Source organism: Erigeron canadensis, chromosome 6 (assembly GCF_010389155.1).
Source record: "Erigeron canadensis isolate Cc75 chromosome 6, C_canadensis_v1, whole genome shotgun sequence".
Lineage (NCBI taxonomy): Eukaryota > Viridiplantae > Streptophyta > Magnoliopsida > Asterales > Asteraceae > Erigeron > Erigeron canadensis.
The window spans coordinates 39235529-39252224 of NC_057766.1; the positions used below are offsets into that span (position 1 = coordinate 39235529).

Consider the following 16696-nt stretch of genomic DNA (forward strand, 5'->3'; position numbering starts at 1 on the left):
GGGACAAAATTTTATTAACCATACTTGATTGTTTATCTAATTGAAATCTATTTGTCGATGTTACAAACCACCACCACCACTACAACCGATGGACTCTTCATCAAAAGTTTTTTTCCTGTTACTTGATATTCATTTGCACAACAACATCGAAGGGCAGATTCCACCAGGTAATTTTGACATTAGGGAAATGACAAAAAGGTTGGCCGAAATCTTGGCCAGAAAATCGCTGCCGTGATTCAGATCTTCTCTCACTCTAAACAATCAAGTGGAATTGATTCAATGGTTTTTTGAGTGGTTTTCTTGAAAATATCCATTTGGGTATCTAAAATTTGTGATTTTTGTTAGGGTTTATCTAAAGATATGAAATTGTTGATTAATTGTTGTGGGTTTCGATGATAGTGGTGAATTTTGTAGCATTTTTTTGAGGTGTACCCATTTTTCCGGCTAGATGGAGCGGCGGTGGGGTCGCCGGGATCTGAAAAGGGAGAGACAGAGGGAGACAGAGACACAGAGAGAAAAAAATAGAAGTAGTTTACGGTGAGATGAAGCGGCGGTCTGCGGTGGGGTCGCCGGAATCTGATTAGGGGGCGGGAGGAGACAGAGAGGGGGGAATGAATATCTGCAAATACGTCTTTATATCTTTATGAATACGTGGAATGTATATATGGAGGTGACCGATGCCACATAAGCCCAAAAACGCTTTTCATCCACTATAGCATGTTTATCCATTTTCCTCACATAGAATTAAGAAAAATTTTAGTCCATATACACTATAACTTTTTGGGTATAGTTTGTTTCATTCCGACGTTTTTAACCTTTTAAATATAATTAGAATGAGATAATCAAATATATCAATACTTAATGTTAAAAGTTCCGAAAGATTTTTGCACTTCCCTTATGCTTATACCCTCCATAAACCCTTGTGCTCCCCTCTTTCAAAATCGCCGCCATCTTCACTTTACGTCGCCCATCGGAAATCTTTACTCACATGTAACTTGTATCTGTATGTTTATATATATATATATATATATATCTATATTTCTACATTAAATTTATTCTCTATTTATACTTACAGCTTTGGAAACCAATTAACTCATAAACCCTAATTTCATAATCAAAAATGTCTCATAAACCCAAATTAATTGAGCTATTACGTAACATAACTTCAATAGATCTCCAGTTATGTTCCGAATCATCAAAAGAGTTCATGAAGTTACTTCGATCCGACGACGGTGGCGAAATGCTACGACAGTATGTCGAAACGTCTCCGAATTGTTCCGAGCTTCTACAAGCTTGGAACTTTCGGCAGTCGAAGCCCGGTCTGTCGTACATTATGTCGTTAATTAATGTTGTTTTGAGTCATAAAGATGGTGTTTATAAAGTTAACGATGCGAGTAGGATAGTTGTTAGTAGAGCTCTAGATAAGTTTGCCAGATTGTTATTAGAAGAAAAGATTGGAGATGTTTATAATGAGTTGAATAGTAAGGAGAATAAAGGGAAAAACGGGGCGTTGTTGTTGATGGCGTCGATTGTGGGACGTGGGTCTGGATTGGCTGCAGATGTTGCCAAGAGTTTTAATTTTAAGTTACCGAGTTTTTTGAAGTGTGCAGAGTATGATAAGAGGAGGAAGAATGTTGAAACAGTGAAAAGGAAAGTTTCAACTAGGAGGTCGTTTGTTAGGTTTGCTATGTCATTTTTGGAAATTGGGGATGCTAGGTTGTTAAGATGGGTGTTGCAACAGAAAGAAATGTTTTCCGGTGTTTTGCGTGGGCTTGGGAGTGATGAAGACGAGATTGTTGTTTATGTTTTGTCGACGCTGAGGGATAAGGTTCTTGTTCCTGAATCTTTGGTGCCTGTCGGGCTTAGGAGTGTTTTGTTCGGGAGTGTTACTTTGGAACAGTTGGTTGAGATATCTGGAAGGGATGATGGTGGAGATGCTTCTGAGGTGGCTAAGAAGGTTCTTTTTATGGTCTGCACTGACCCTGCTAACGGGTTGATGCCAGATTCAAAGGCGTTACCTTTTCCATTGAAGGGAAATTTAACTCGCCTTTTGGGTGTTATGAAGAAACTCAAGGCTACTGAGGTTGAATTTCATAAGGATTTGCTATTAGCTATTGTACGTGGAAAGCCGTCATTTGGGTCTGCATACTTGGATGAGTTCCCTTACAACCTCGAAGATCATGCATCCTGGTTACATTCTTTTTTTACTATCAATTTGTGTTTTTGTGCGTATGTTTACACTCAGAATTATAATATATTAGTTATGTTACTGAAGTACTTGCAGGTTTGCTGCTGTCTCATTGGCTGCAAACTTGATTTCTTCTGTGAATGCAGGGTTGTCTTTCGATTATCTTGATTCCCAGTCCGGGGAAACACCGTCTATTAACAGCTCAGAAGTGCAAAGTATAATAAAGTGCATAGGCCCACGTCCATTTAACAGATTAGTAATCAATAAAGGATTACTTCACTCTGAGTCTCATATACAGCATGGGACATTAAGACTGGTTCTAGAAGCCCTAAAGCTACTAGATTCTGTCTTTGCTTCTGTAACCCAAAGATCAAAATCTAGCAAGCAAACTGGATGCAAATGGGCCTCTCTTAAACAAGATATCCAGGACGAAGTGCAATTGTTGCTTCCCGATCATCAAGTCTTATTGTCATTAATTTCTTCTTTGAATAACCGTTACAAGAGTGATGAACGTTCTTTGAAGAGAGGTGCTGATACAACGGTATTACTCGAAAATAGTGCTAGTCGTAAGAAGTTAAAAATACGTAATTCAAATGAAGAAACAGATATTCTTGTAGGCGGCATTAGTTTATGTCCTGATGATGGAACAATACAGGAAGAGGGTAACCTACATGTTTCTGATAATCTGAACGATGATCTTAGCTTAATTAAAGAACTATGGGATACAGATGAAAGCAACAATGTGAACATGGTTGCAGGCGATGAAGATATATATTTTTACTCCAAGCTGCTTGAAGCTCTTGAAATTTATCATGTAAGTTCTAAATTTTATGTTAAATTTTCAAGTATTGGATTGTAATAGTGAATTTTGTTAACTTGCAGCACACCATGCCATCGGTTCTAGAAGGGTCATTTGATTTCTTCAAAGTTCTACCTAGCAATGCTTTATCGTTACCGACTATACTGCAGCAATCTTTATTGTCGCTATTAGTTGAACATATTGGTTGGTCTTCGAAGCAGGATATTCCCGTCAGATACCCACCATTGATGTACAAACATCTATTGCATTTCATTAATTTGGTTGTATGTTCACCTGTCAAAGTCATAAGAGATGAAGCTTATGTGCTGGCACAGGCAGCCATGTTAAGTACTGGAGCTTTTGACAATAATGAAACAGAAATCGGTGCATGGCTTCTGTTTCTGCCGGGGTTTAACTCCAATGAGAGTGGGATCGAAACCATCCAGAACTTGTCTTCTGTCGTCAATTCATTTTTCTGTGATGTTGTTTCTACGGTTGGAAACAATTTATTCAAATATTGGGATCTTCTCAGACTTCAAATCAACAACTTTGAAACCACTACTAAAGGTTTAGCGTTTTCAGTTGTTTTTTATTGATTATTCTGTTTTTTTAAGGTAAGTTTTGGTAGTTACTCTATTTTTTTTTCTATATTTTCTTCTGTTAGATAATTATCCTCGGTTCAGTCCACTCTTTATTTGTGCCCTTGAGAAGTGCTTAAGGTTGCTTGGCTCTGAGTCTGGCTCCTTTAATTTACCTGAGAAGTCAATGATATCAATATACGTTAGTAACACCTTGAGATACCTCTTGCAAACTCAGGTATGTAGGTTAACATGCTGCTCTTGTTTTTAATTTCTCATGATTTATGCATATTTCTAACTAGTAAAACCTGATTTATATAGGTAGAAGCTGGATTGCTATCTTCTCTGATATCTCTTATATTATCCAAGAAACTCGAGGGTATTGATGGTGATTTATGTGAGTGGGGGCCATTAAAAAGTTTGTTGTACTTCTCGAGGAGTATTGCAAATAATGAAGGTTGCATTTTGACTTCGATTGATAGAAAGAAGGGACTCAATGGCGACTCTCTTATCAATCTTCTTGATGAACTTACAAATCTAGCAGAGAGTGAGAATAATACCGAGATGACCAAAGCTTTCTCATTGTCAATTCTATGTTCTTCACCTGATCTAATATTGCAGCATTTTCCAGAAGTTATATCTGTTTCACAGAAACTGAATGGATTCCCCTTTTCAATCCTTTTGTCTATCTGTTGTCTTGAAAGTAGCTTTCTTAATGATGTGTGCAAGTCACGTCCTGAGTTTGCATTATCAAGATTAGAACAGGTCGATTTTTCTAGCATGGACTCAGCCAACTCCTCAGAAGCATTTTCATATTTTATAAAGCAAGCTCCATTTTATGTTCTATTTCCAGCTATCATAAGCAGTGAATGCTCATTTGTATCTGAGCCATCGAAACTCCAGGACATGCTGTTGGCTAAGCTGTCGAAAGAGATGCTTGCAAATTTTGTTTCCTCTTTCCGGCTTTTGTTTTTCTGGTTCCATCAAATACAATCTTCCTACCGCTTTGAACCGGCAGAAAAGCTTATATGGATTTCTGATATTTGTGTTGCCCTCATAAAGAGCATGTTGGCAGACCACTCAGCCAATCAGTATGCCCAGGAAATTGCTGAAACCATCTTCTGTCATCCTGCAGTCTTTGGTGCTGTAGAAAGTCCGTTATCTGCTCACAAAGAACTAAAAGTTAACATTCTTGATCATCCAGCAGATAATTTTCTTTGTTTCGCAAGAGAAGGAGTTCATATAATGGATCAGCAGGTCTTGCAAGTACTTGAAATATTTTGCAACCAAACATTTCTTGTGAGCTTTGGGTATGTTAATAAGCGGATTGCAACGGCTTTTAAAAGCTTCCTCCAGAAGTTGGTTCTGATGCTTAAGAACAGGTTTGATTGGTTTATAAAATCCATAGATCTGCTTTCGTTGATCCCAACATTATATGCTTTTCACTCTTTGATTCGATTCATCTCCCCTCGGGAGCTGCTGGAATTGGTTTCTTGGATGTTCTCCAGAATCAGCCTTGATGAATCTGCTTTTCAAGAATCTAAAGTTTCCGCTCTCTCTGTTGGATTAAACATTGCTGGTTGTGCGTTTGGCTTAGTGCCATTATGTTTAGAAGAAGTTAATGTCTCTCTTTTTGAGAGAGTGTATAACAATGTAATCGAGATTGCCTCCCGATTTGAATTAGTTGTTGCAGATCTTTGCTTGTTGCAAGCGGTTAAGATTGCAAGTAAATGTAATAGTCAAAGCCAATCTCCTCGATCTCTTCCCAATCACATGGTTATGTCAAGGGTTGTATCAAATACACCCATGAGCTTAATTTCAAAGTGCTTTAAGAAAACAAGCATGATCAATGCTCAGTTTTTGTTTCATTTAACTGAATCAAGTCTTCTCCATCTATCTTTCTTTGGACTTCCTTTTATGGAGATGGTGAACAAGTCCTTAACTGGCAAATGTGATGAAGCATTCTTGATGCTTCTGCCAACTGCTTTATCTTTCATGAATTTTATCTCCATGAGATACGGGGAGAAGTGTTGTAAACATCTTAGAAGCATACACTCTTTATATTGGGAAATATTATTCAACGGGTTCTCTAATTGGAACAGTTTTTCGTCTAGAGATATATTTGAAGTAAAACAAGGAAAATCTGTGCCTTCAACTGTGGAAGAGCTTTGTGATCTTTTCAACAACAATCTTCTTGGAACAGCAGTTGCGGTCATGCAGGCTCATCTTGTATCAAGCGGGCCCACTGTGAAACGAAGCAAGCGGTTGAAGCTTTTTGATTCTATTATTCCACCTGGGACAGAAAATCTTTTCGACTGTAATGCTCTGAAAGTTGATCGCTACTCTATTGATGAAACTTTAAACCTTATTATGAAGTTAGTCACAAAGGTGATTCTTTGCAAGATGTTATTATTTTCATGTCTGGAACGGTCTAACAAAGAACACTCAAGAAGTGTAACGCTTATAAATTCGTTGGTGTCCACTTGGCGGTTAATTGTCAAGAAGTTCTCTCTAAAGTTGATTTCCCCATTGGGAGTTAAAGACACAAAATCTGCATTGGTTGGGATTTTGGAAAGTTTTGTTTTGAGGAATGTTGCTGAAGTTACTATGGAGATGTGTAAGGACTCTGATATAAAAGTGAATTCTGTTATCAGCATAGAAAAGCTTGCAAGATCTTGCCTTCTTCACAGATTTGAGGATTCTGCAACACTTGGTATGCTACGAATTATCTTAACTTTTGAACCAGAAGATAAATCATTGCATGTTCAAATTCTTCAGCTGCTATTGGCTCACTCTCAATTTGCATCCACCATTCAACCCGCCACTAAATCTTCAAGTTCTCTCCAGTTTGGTATCATATTTAGACCCATGTCCAGTATTCTGAGATCACTTACTTTTGCCCCTGTGGATCATGAGTCACACACATCTGAGCTGTACACGAAGCAATTGGAAGTTGTTAAATTGCTAAGTGTGCTATGCCATTTTGGGGAACAGGCGGGTAGTGTTGGTATTGAAAAAGATTTAGGGATACATGTTAGAGAATTGTTGTTTCTGCTTTTGTCATCCTATGGTGCTACTATTAGTGAAAAAGACTTGGAGATTTACAAAATCATGCAAGAGCTTCAAAGTATCGATAAATCAAACTCTGGTTATATAGATGAAATGGATTATCTGTGGGGACCCGCTGCTATAAAAGTTAGAAAAGTACGAGAGACAGAGCAGGCTTTTTCTTCTGATGACAAGGATGGCATTGAAAATTGCCGGAGAAATCAATTCAGAGAAAATCTCCCAATTGACCCCAGAATGTGTGCAGCGACAGTTCTTCATTTTCCATTCAACAGGAACGTTAATTCAGGAGATTCTTCCTCTAACAAGCTTCCAGATGATAATAATGGACGTGAGAGTGTGGTACTACAGTTTAATCTCTTTTTAGTTTATTCTATAGTAGCAAGATAGGGTGGACATGTATAGGTTAGATTAAGGGCCAACATATGCTGGTTGATTCATTGGTCAATATATAAAAATAAATTTTAATGAAAAATAAATAATCTTGAATTAGAGTTTTTGGAGAGATATACTTTAAGAGTAGGCTTTGAGCGACTTTTAACTTGTTTGAGTCCTTCCCCTTTAGCTATGTCTCATTTGACCCGTTTGAGATTAACCTTAAGTGACACTTGTATAAGATCATCGTTGCAGTTTCAAATTGACCCAATGACCCATTTATAAGTTCAATTTTGTATTTCAGGCACAAAGGACCAGTATCGAGACAATGCAGATATATGATCCAGTTTTCATCTTGCGGATGTCATTGCACGGTTTGTCAATGGATTACATCGAGCCTGTGGAATTTGCAAGCTTGGGGATGCTCGCTGTTGCATTTGTTAGTTTATCTTCACCTGATGTAGAGATTAGAAAATTGGCCTATACGGTTCTTACAGTATTCAGAGATGCATTGGTTAGTAATGAAGATCTAGTTAATTTTCAAGTTTGATCATATGCAACATCTGCTCATGCTAGTTTTGTTGATTTTAATTTTGTTATCTTATTAGGTGAGCCAAAAGAGAAAAGAAGTCAACCGACTTCGTCCGTTGCTAACCTACGTGCAAAACGGTATAAGTGAAGAGTGGCAGTGGATTCCTTCAGTACATGCTTTATTTGCTGCAGAGGCTTCTGTATTGATATTGGATCCTTTAAATAATCATTTCAAAACTATTACTAAACTTCTTTTGCAGTCCCCTATGAACACCAAGGTATCAAAAGTTGTTGCTTTGTTAGTTTCTGCTACTAATTTATGTATCTTCAATCTGCCACTAACTTTATGTATCTTCGTTCTGCTACTAATTTTATGTATCTTCTCTATTATTTGCAGATGATATCTTTTTTTGATGAGTTCTTTTGGAGTAATTCTGTTAATTTCAAATCAGATAGGATATGGATGCTTCGTCTACTATATTCTGGCTTAAATTTAGAGGATGATACTCAGATTTATGTCAGAAGCTCGATCTTAGAGAAACTGCTTAGTTTCTACACTTCTTCTCTTTCAGATAATGAATCGAGAGATATAATTCTTCAGGTAGTAGATAAGCTACAATTTTCTACTTGAGTGTTTGGTGTGTTGTCTAAAATCTAAACGGCATAGAATTTTTACATTTGAAGATTGCGTTGCAGATTGTGAACAAGTGTATGAAATTTGAAACAACATCTAAGTATTTGATTGAACGATGCGGTGTAATTCCATGGTTGTCATCTCTTATTTCAAGCTTCTGTGGAAGTAAATACCAAGAACAGATGGGTGCTTTACTGACCCACCTACCACTAGTAATAAAGGTAACAGCTTTATTGTTGAATTCAGTAGAGTTTTTATTTATTTTGGTTTTTCTTAGCATATAACTTAGTGCATGATGTTTAATCTAGGTGGCAAATGATATTGCACTCTCTAGAAACATAATGCAGTGTGTGGCTAGACATTCTGTGGAGCAATTGGCACAACTTTCATGTCATTTGTATGCGCTCTTTGTTGATAAATTTGAGCTTGTGAATGAAATTCACTCGGCTGATTTAATATTGGAAATTATGTTTTCTACTTTAAAAATATCACAAGAGAGGGAGGTAAATCAACCACATTTCACCTTTTCGATTGAAGGTCTATATCAGTTATCTCAAGCCACTGATGCAGAGTTAGGACTTAAAGTTGTTCTAATCAACACTCCTCAAGCAGCATTACTCTCCATGGTATCATCTGTTTAGCTGTAACCCTGTATGTTCCAGATTAATCGGTGTACTTTTTAGTCGAAATATACTGAGTTAATTTTTTGTTTTCAAGGATTGTGAAAAGCTTGAAAAGTTTGTCCTCTGGGCTGTCTCAATTGCTCTTAGATCTGAAGGATCTGATGCAGAAACCAATGATTCGTTGTTATCAAAGCTTTTACGATGGTTGACAGCGTCTGTAATTTTAGCAATGCCCTCATGGCAATTGGGAAAGATGGATTTGAAACATAATTTGGAGAATTCATTTTCAGAAACATTGCAATTATTTTTGGGAGCAGAATGGTCAAGTCGTGTGGTATCTGGCTCTGAAGAACTATTGGCTACTACTATATATTATCTTCAACAAGTTGTTGGAAAAAAATGCAAAGTCTTCACATCTGTTGTGAGCTCACTTTGTTTGTTACTGCTTCCTGATTTGTCACACACGGGTATGCTACAACTAATGCCCATTATTAATTATCAGTATCATAAAGGTTTGTATATGTATATTTTTCTAAAATTTGTCATGTTTGATCAGATGTGATGCTTGACGGAGGAAGTACTTTAACATCGTTGCTATCTAGAATAGACATCCCCACTGAAGTTAACCATTTATGGAGATGGTAACCTTTAATTTTTTTTTTGTTTCTTTTATGGGTTCTATGAATAACTTCATGAACAGGCTTACTTGTGATGTACAGGTCATTCGAGAAGCCATGGAAGGATCCTTCAACCAATAGTTGCTCTGTAGACGGGCTTCAAGCGTGTCAAAGTATCTTAGTGATGGTTTCAAACGTTCTTGGAAAGAAGTCATCACATTCACGCATTCTTTCAGTTTTAGATGTAGAAAATTCAGGTGTGTTTAATTGGGAAAGAAGTCTTCTTGCAGAGACTCTATAATGTGTTTGTTGGAATGAAATTTTGTGTGGGCCTAAAGCCTGCAAGAGCAATTTTGAATACATTATTTGCTAATTAGTTTTGCAGGTGCTATTTCGTTTTTTGCAACTTACGTTTAAGAATTATCGGAATATAAAATGGGAAATTGTATGCAAGAAATTGAATACACGTATATAGGGGTGTTCAAACGGTCGGTTTGGTTTAATCGGGTCTTAAATAAAAATTTAACCAACCAATACCCAATCCAAAAATGTAAACACCCGATCCAAACCCCCCAAAAAACATTCGGTTTAAATGGATTGGGGCCCAATAAATCCGAAAATGTAAAATGATTCAAAAATTAAACTAAACATATATAACGACTTATCATGGATGGTAAATTAGAACTAAATATGTAACATATCTTAAGTAAATTAACTACATAAATATAGTGATGGTGTTGTCTTCATGATATCATACTACAATTATTCTAAAATACTTGCAATATGACTACGCGATATATGTAACCAAGTTCATTAATATTAACTTATCGGGTTTCGGTTTGGGCCCCAAATTTTATTTTTTACCCAAAACCAATCCAATACCCGATACTTTTATTTGGTTATAACTTATAACCCCAAATCCAAACAACCCAAAACCAGTTAACCTAAATCCAATTGGATTGGACGGTTTTCCGGGTGAAATCAAATAATGAACACCCCTACACGTATAGGTCTTCCAAACCTAAAACATGATGAAAACTGAAAGTACCTAGTGGCCTAGTATGATTTGAATCTAGACCCTAGGTTTTGGAGTAATTTAGTTATTAATTAATGATTGTTATGCAAAAAATTATTGTCAAACATCCCCTTTCAACAAAATGTATTGCTCCGAGTATACTTCATCTATCAAATATTCAAATCGATAAGAACAAAACTTTGACAAACACTTGGAACAAATTATTACATCATTCAACAAAAACACATCCAAACAAATATCTAATAAGCAACTTTATACTGCAGATAATGTTATTTTAACTATGCAAAATCAAACATCACTGCAATGAGCTATTATGCAACAGGTTCTGGTGAAAAAGCCAGCATACTTTTGCCAGTTTTTCTTGTATAACCTCTTCACTATACAGCCATAGTGTACAAGAGTCTACGAAATGCACACAGAAAGGTAGCTTTATAAAAAAATAAAATAAAAAATGAACCCTACCATTATCAGGAATTTCACAAAAATACAAAATCAGCATATGAAACTGTACCGGAAACAATTCAACAAAAAGAATCTAAAGTCTGAACTGCTAAATAAATCAAGTTAACCAGAATAATCCCTAGCTACACAATTTACTAGTCTAACCCTAATTTTAGCAATAAAAGTCATACAAAAAAGTTACACTAACTTGCACACGACTTTTCACTTCTGTTTCGTTCCCAATAAACCTACCACCCTTTACCCTTATTTCACAAATCTTGATTTATGAAACTACCCTTATTAGAACAAACAACCTTCAGGACTTCACATGTACATTATGCCCTGTTTTTCTTCTGTGTCGGCTAAAGTCAGAAACAAACCTGAAAGTAAGCCCACACCCATCAACTTTGCATTTGTATGGTCTCTCGCCAGTGTGGACCCGTATATGCTCGGTCCGAGCCCAGGCCCACTTAAATGTCATCTTGCAACCTTTCCAAGTGCATTTTAATGGCCTGTTGTCCTCATGGACCCGTAAATGGATCACTGCATATCTGTGTGTACTGAACTTCTTTCCACACCCTTCATGAGGGCACCTGTTCTTTCGGTGCAAACTTAGCTCAGTGTTGGTTTTGAAACTCATTTTGCAACCTTCATGATCACACTTGTGGGACTTTTGTTGATCTTTATCCAGGAATTTGACACTGGAAGCCTTTGATCTCTTTACGGATTTTTCTGTGACAATTGAAGTGTTTGCTTTCTTTGTGGGTTTTTCTGGGATCGTCTTCGTCATGATAAAAACTTCGTCTTTACATATATGGACATCTTTTCCACCTCTAGGTCTCAATCCTTCACATGGGCTTTTTATAAATCCATCAAGATTACATTTTTCCTCTCTTTGCAACAAATCCAGCTCTCTCTTCCTCTTGCTTCCACTTGCTAATCTTGAGATGGTCTTATATTCATCCTTCACATCAGTAGTCTGACCTTTCTCTAACCTGATACTTGAATCAGTAACAGGTTTATCAGCGGATAACCCACCAAACTTGGTCAATCCAGAGCCTTCTTGCATCAAATCATCTTCATTCCCTTCATCTACAGAATAGTTTTTGGTTGCCACAGAACTAGTATCATTTTGCGTGCAGATTTCCTCGGTATATATATCACCACCTTTATTTTCAGAACTTAGAATAGTGGTAGCACATGACACCGAAACTCCCTCAATATCCATAAAAGTGTGAGCTTTGGCATCATCAACCACTGGAGTTGCAAGAACTTCCACATGGGATAGAAGTGAATCCTCTTGAATGACCTGTCCTTCACGCTGAATATCAGTTTTTTCAGGAATCGCTATTACCGAATCATGCTGCTTTGATCTAAACCTTCTTCTTGAATACTGAATTAATCTCCCTTCTTTTTTAGCAATTTGAGCTTCAAATAGCTTCTCTTTTAACTCCTCATCTTTAGTTTTAGAAATCACCTTTGACAATATATTAATTGAACTGTTCACCTTTCTCTTTGAACGAGATTTTGTAGTTTGCCATTGATAAACCATGGTATGCGAGACAACACTTGAGACGGGATTCGGATCAGAAAATAATGCATCCATAGTTATAGCATGTATCTTGCCACCTGCTAATTTAGGCCTTAGTCTAATAGATTGTCGAAGATTAACATTCAATTTTAGAGTCCAGTCTTCTACAGATTCATCTTCTTGCTCATTGTCAATCGCAAGATTTATGAGATCCAAATCACCACGGGTTGCATCACATAAATGCACCTCGTTGTATTTGAACGTGCTACCGATCTGCTCTGCAATGGTTGAAGCCGGTGCTTTAATTTTCTGAAAATCTACGAAAAGGTAACCACTAAGTTAGTTCCAATAAAGTAGTTAAATCACTGAAAACTTTTTTAAAGCCAAGGGTCTTTCTCGAAGTAGTCTTTCTACCTTTAGGTGTATTATGACTGTCTACATCTTACCACCCAATACCCTGCATATCTATGGGATTTAATAATTGTTGTTGTTGACAAAATAAAAGCAATAGTCCGGCCAGAAATTAATTTTAAGATCTATAAAAGGACCAAAGAAGCTAACTTGGCTATGTAAGTTTGGTTCTTGGTTGAAGACGGTTTCAAGAATCAGTTCTCGGTGCAAGAATGAAGCTGCTATTTATGCTTTTATTTTAAAAATAAAAACATACCTAAGTACATATATGATGCAAGATCTGGTTTGGTTCCATTACTTTTTTCTTCCAGTTTCAGGCTGGTTTCAACCCAATGCCCATTACACACCCTCTAAAAGGTACAGACTGAAGAGTAGTAGTAGTAGTAGTAGTAGTAGTAGTATGAGACATTTGCTATATATAAACTATTTACCTGAATGGCATAATATAAGCAGTTTTGCTCCACCCATAGATTCCAACATCTCTTCAACTTTACCTGCATGCTCTAAACAGAATATCCGGGGTCTTAAATACCCATTAGACATGTTCCACCCTATCTCAACATTCTGTTTAGATGAACACGTTGAAGCATCAAGTGACAGATCCTTGCCGTTAACTAATTCAGTTTTGGCCTGATGGCCCTGAACAGCACCATGACCCATGAGAGGCATCGTATCAGGAATTGCCTTTTCTGATGGTTGCATAATAGACATGAAAGGATAACCAAGAACACCACAAGCCACACATGGTAGCGTCCCGGAATCAATTTGAAAATCACTCGACATGTCCTCATCCTCTATACGAAGTGTCTCAGTATCCAAATCATTGTCTTCATTAACATGAACATTTCCGATATTCATAGAGTCAAACTCTCTAATAACAGAGGGTGATAAAGATTCCAGATCCCATAGGACGGCACGGTAAGAGGAATTTCTTTGAAGAATACTATTCAACAAATTGCTTTCTTTACGCATGTCTTCAATGAATTCCTTCTTCACCAAAAGTTCTCTCTCTTCTCTCTGGCGGTCTTTTAATCGAGAGCTTCGTATTCCCGGTAGCAAGGATCTAGGCACTCTGGCAATTAAACATTCAAAGAATATCGTATCAGGATTGATTGCAGTCAATTTTGTTTAGTTACAATGTTACATAGAAGCAAATGACAAGGATATAGAATGGAAGCATAAACAAAACTGATGTAAAATGAATAGTTGTAGCTGACCTTGGAATAAATGACATTGTCAATAGGTAAAGCAATTGTTGATGTGAAAGCATTGGAAGAAAATTCATGACAGCTCTGCGCACTGCAGCTTCCTTAGCTAATGAGAGCCATTCTGGTGTTCCAAAATTAGCAGCTTCCCCGCAATTAAAACCTTTTGAAGAGAATGACGTTATATTAGAATCAATCACCGTATTTGGGCAAAAACGCATCTATATATACATTAGAAAGTAAAAGTTGATACAAATACACACTCTGCAATAAACAAAAATAAACTACCGTGGCTAAAGCCTATGTGGTAAGCCCTCGGAAAAGTCACTACAAATTCACCAGGGTGCTGCACTAACCTGTAAACATGAAAACAGAGAAAACTTAAGCATGTGGTTTCCAATCTTGGAAACTTACCCCGACCCTGTATGTTTAACACGATTGTTGCTAGCATCCATATAAAGTTCACAATAGTCGCAATATTGCCCATGACACAAGTAAAATATGAAAGCATCAATTTTAACAAAGAAATAAGTTAATAACACACCTACAACATGGAATGCCAGATTCAACAACAATCTCGGGTGATAGGAGTGTAGTCTTTTCGCCCAAGAGTCTTAGTGCGGCTGTTACACAGAAATGACAGCACAATATATATTACCAAAAAGGTAGCAGTAATCCCTAGGAAACCTATTTTGACATAAATTAGTTGATATTAAGCAACTTTTTTATTAAGAAATAGTCATTTTAAAAGTTAGCTGATCTTTGAAACATAAACCAGACTACCAGTAAGCATAAAATACAAATACTAGACATGCGCCAACTACTATGTCAAAATATTAGACAAAACCCAGAAAAGGCTTTTATGTACATAGAAAAGATATACTCAAAAGTAAGCATATTCCGTACCCAACCGATCCATGCCACCACCATAAGCCTTTGAACGGATTACTTCCTCAAATGTGTATGCATAATCTGCAGGGACTGCATACCAAGTCTTGGGGGCACCAATGTGCAAGAAATTTAAGCTATGAAGCTCATGATCTTCAACATGCCATGCAAACCAGCTGAACAACATGCCAATATATACCATGGGAGATGTGACACCCGGAATATCATCTGGCATGAAACGTGTAAGAGATCCAGGTGATCGTGCAATTACTTGTAAATTCCAAGGACAATTGGAAAGCTTCCATCCAGAAGAACCTTCAATCTCATGACCATCATCTGAACCCCTTTTCCCGGGAACAGGATCTGACAAATTATTCTGTGACCTCCTATCTTTCTTTAACATATCCACTGAAGAACTAGAACTGCACTTTATAGATTCACCTTTCTGTTCGTCACAACTGTTTGTTTTATTGTCTAGTTGGTCCCTTGTATCAGAAGAATCTTTACTATACCTATTAAATCTCCTCCTCCTCCTATGTCTACGCAAAAAACTAGACAAGTCCACTGGTTCACCAAATCCTGAACCTGGTACATCATTAGCATACTCAATGTATATAGGTTTCTCAGACGCCGCCTTCCAAAAACGAGACTCGACATCCAATGGAGAAACTTCTTTTCCTATACCCAACTGATCCCGAGCAAAAGTCTTGGATTTAGATTCAAACTGATCTAACGTATATATTTCCCCACTCTGCCATACTTGCTTATTAACCACAGGCATAGCAGGTTGACACAACCCTTCCCCACTCTCTTTATTTCCTTTCCCACTACCACAACCCAATTCTTGCTGCCGTGTAGTAAACACAGCCCGAACCTCCCCATTATTTACATTCCCCACATTATTTAACTTCACACCATTCCCTAATTCCGGGCACTTCAACAGGGACTTATTTAGATTACCAAACACATATTTTTTCGACGGTTTTGGCAACGGCGGGACTACTTTACATATACCAAAGGCACTAGCTTGTTTTTCAATCTTGGAAATATAAGCAATCGGGTCTGCGAATTCAGTATCGGTCGGGTAAAATACAGGTGCTAATGGCAGTTTCTTAAGCCAATTAGGTATTATTTCAGTTTCCCTCATTATTATCAATTACAATCATACAAGTATCATATAGACATACACATACATCTAGGGTTTGTAACAGGAGCACTAAGTGAGTTATTCATTATTGTAATTGGAACCCTAAAGTGAAAATTACAAAACTAGGGCAAAATTGATAACAATAAAATGAATTGAATATATATGTAACAATTATTATTATAAAATTGTAACTGAAACCTGTAAGGAAGGGAGTAAGTACAGTTGGGGGATGTGAAGTATTTAGACTTGCAAAAAGCCCAGAGAGAAATATATAGAGATAGAAAGATATACGTGTGTGTGACTGTGCGTTATATATAAATGTTTTTGCCCTTTTTTTTTTATGTCAACCCGGAAAAAGCCATCTGCGCATTTTAGAACACTGTAGTACGGCTATATTAATATGCGCCAAAATATTCTTATATCCCATTGGCCATATCTCATAATTGTATTTTGTTTTGTTTTTCCGGGAAAAATGATAGAAATCTTTGAGTATTTTGTGTTTATATGTCTTAGTTGCATAATTCGTATTTTTGTTTATGTGGCATTTTGTTGTGTGTTATTATTGTGGTTTTGACAACTATGCATAAGTTTTAGTTAAATTAAACATATATTAGTAAAAAAATTTC

The 16696-nt window shown here is 36.9% G+C and overlaps 2 protein-coding genes across 3 annotated transcripts; one reads left to right on the plus strand and one right to left on the minus strand.

The window, feature by feature from the left end:
• The first annotated feature begins 882 nt into the window (after positions 1 to 882).
• Positions 883 to 9802, plus strand: LOC122603821. 2 transcript variants are annotated; one of them, XM_043776643.1, is made up of 13 exons: positions 883 to 2190; positions 2285 to 3002; positions 3071 to 3554; positions 3652 to 3803; positions 3887 to 6973; positions 7311 to 7520; positions 7615 to 7815; positions 7935 to 8138; positions 8222 to 8392; positions 8480 to 8797; positions 8889 to 9261; positions 9351 to 9435; positions 9514 to 9802. In XM_043776643.1, the coding sequence occupies exons 1-13, from the start codon at positions 1121 to 1123 to the stop codon at positions 9710 to 9712; spliced, it is 7272 nt and encodes a 2423-aa protein (XP_043632578.1). In that variant the 5' UTR covers positions 883 to 1120; the 3' UTR covers positions 9713 to 9802. The 2 variants fall into 2 exon arrangements, with proteins under 2 accessions (XP_043632578.1, XP_043632579.1); XM_043776644.1 differs by having other exon boundaries at positions 8234 to 8392.
• Positions 9803 to 10887: 1085 nt separating this feature from the next.
• Positions 10888 to 16345, minus strand: LOC122603807 (probable lysine-specific demethylase ELF6). Its single transcript, XM_043776624.1, has 6 exons — positions 14942 to 16345; positions 14580 to 14658; positions 14324 to 14391; positions 14048 to 14198; positions 13262 to 13902; positions 10888 to 12736 (listed from the first exon to the last, which is right to left on the minus strand). The coding sequence occupies exons 1-6, from the start codon at positions 16068 to 16070 to the stop codon at positions 11205 to 11207; spliced, it is 3600 nt and encodes a 1199-aa protein (XP_043632559.1). The 5' UTR covers positions 16071 to 16345; the 3' UTR covers positions 10888 to 11204.
• Between the last annotated feature and the right edge of the window lie 351 nt (positions 16346 to 16696).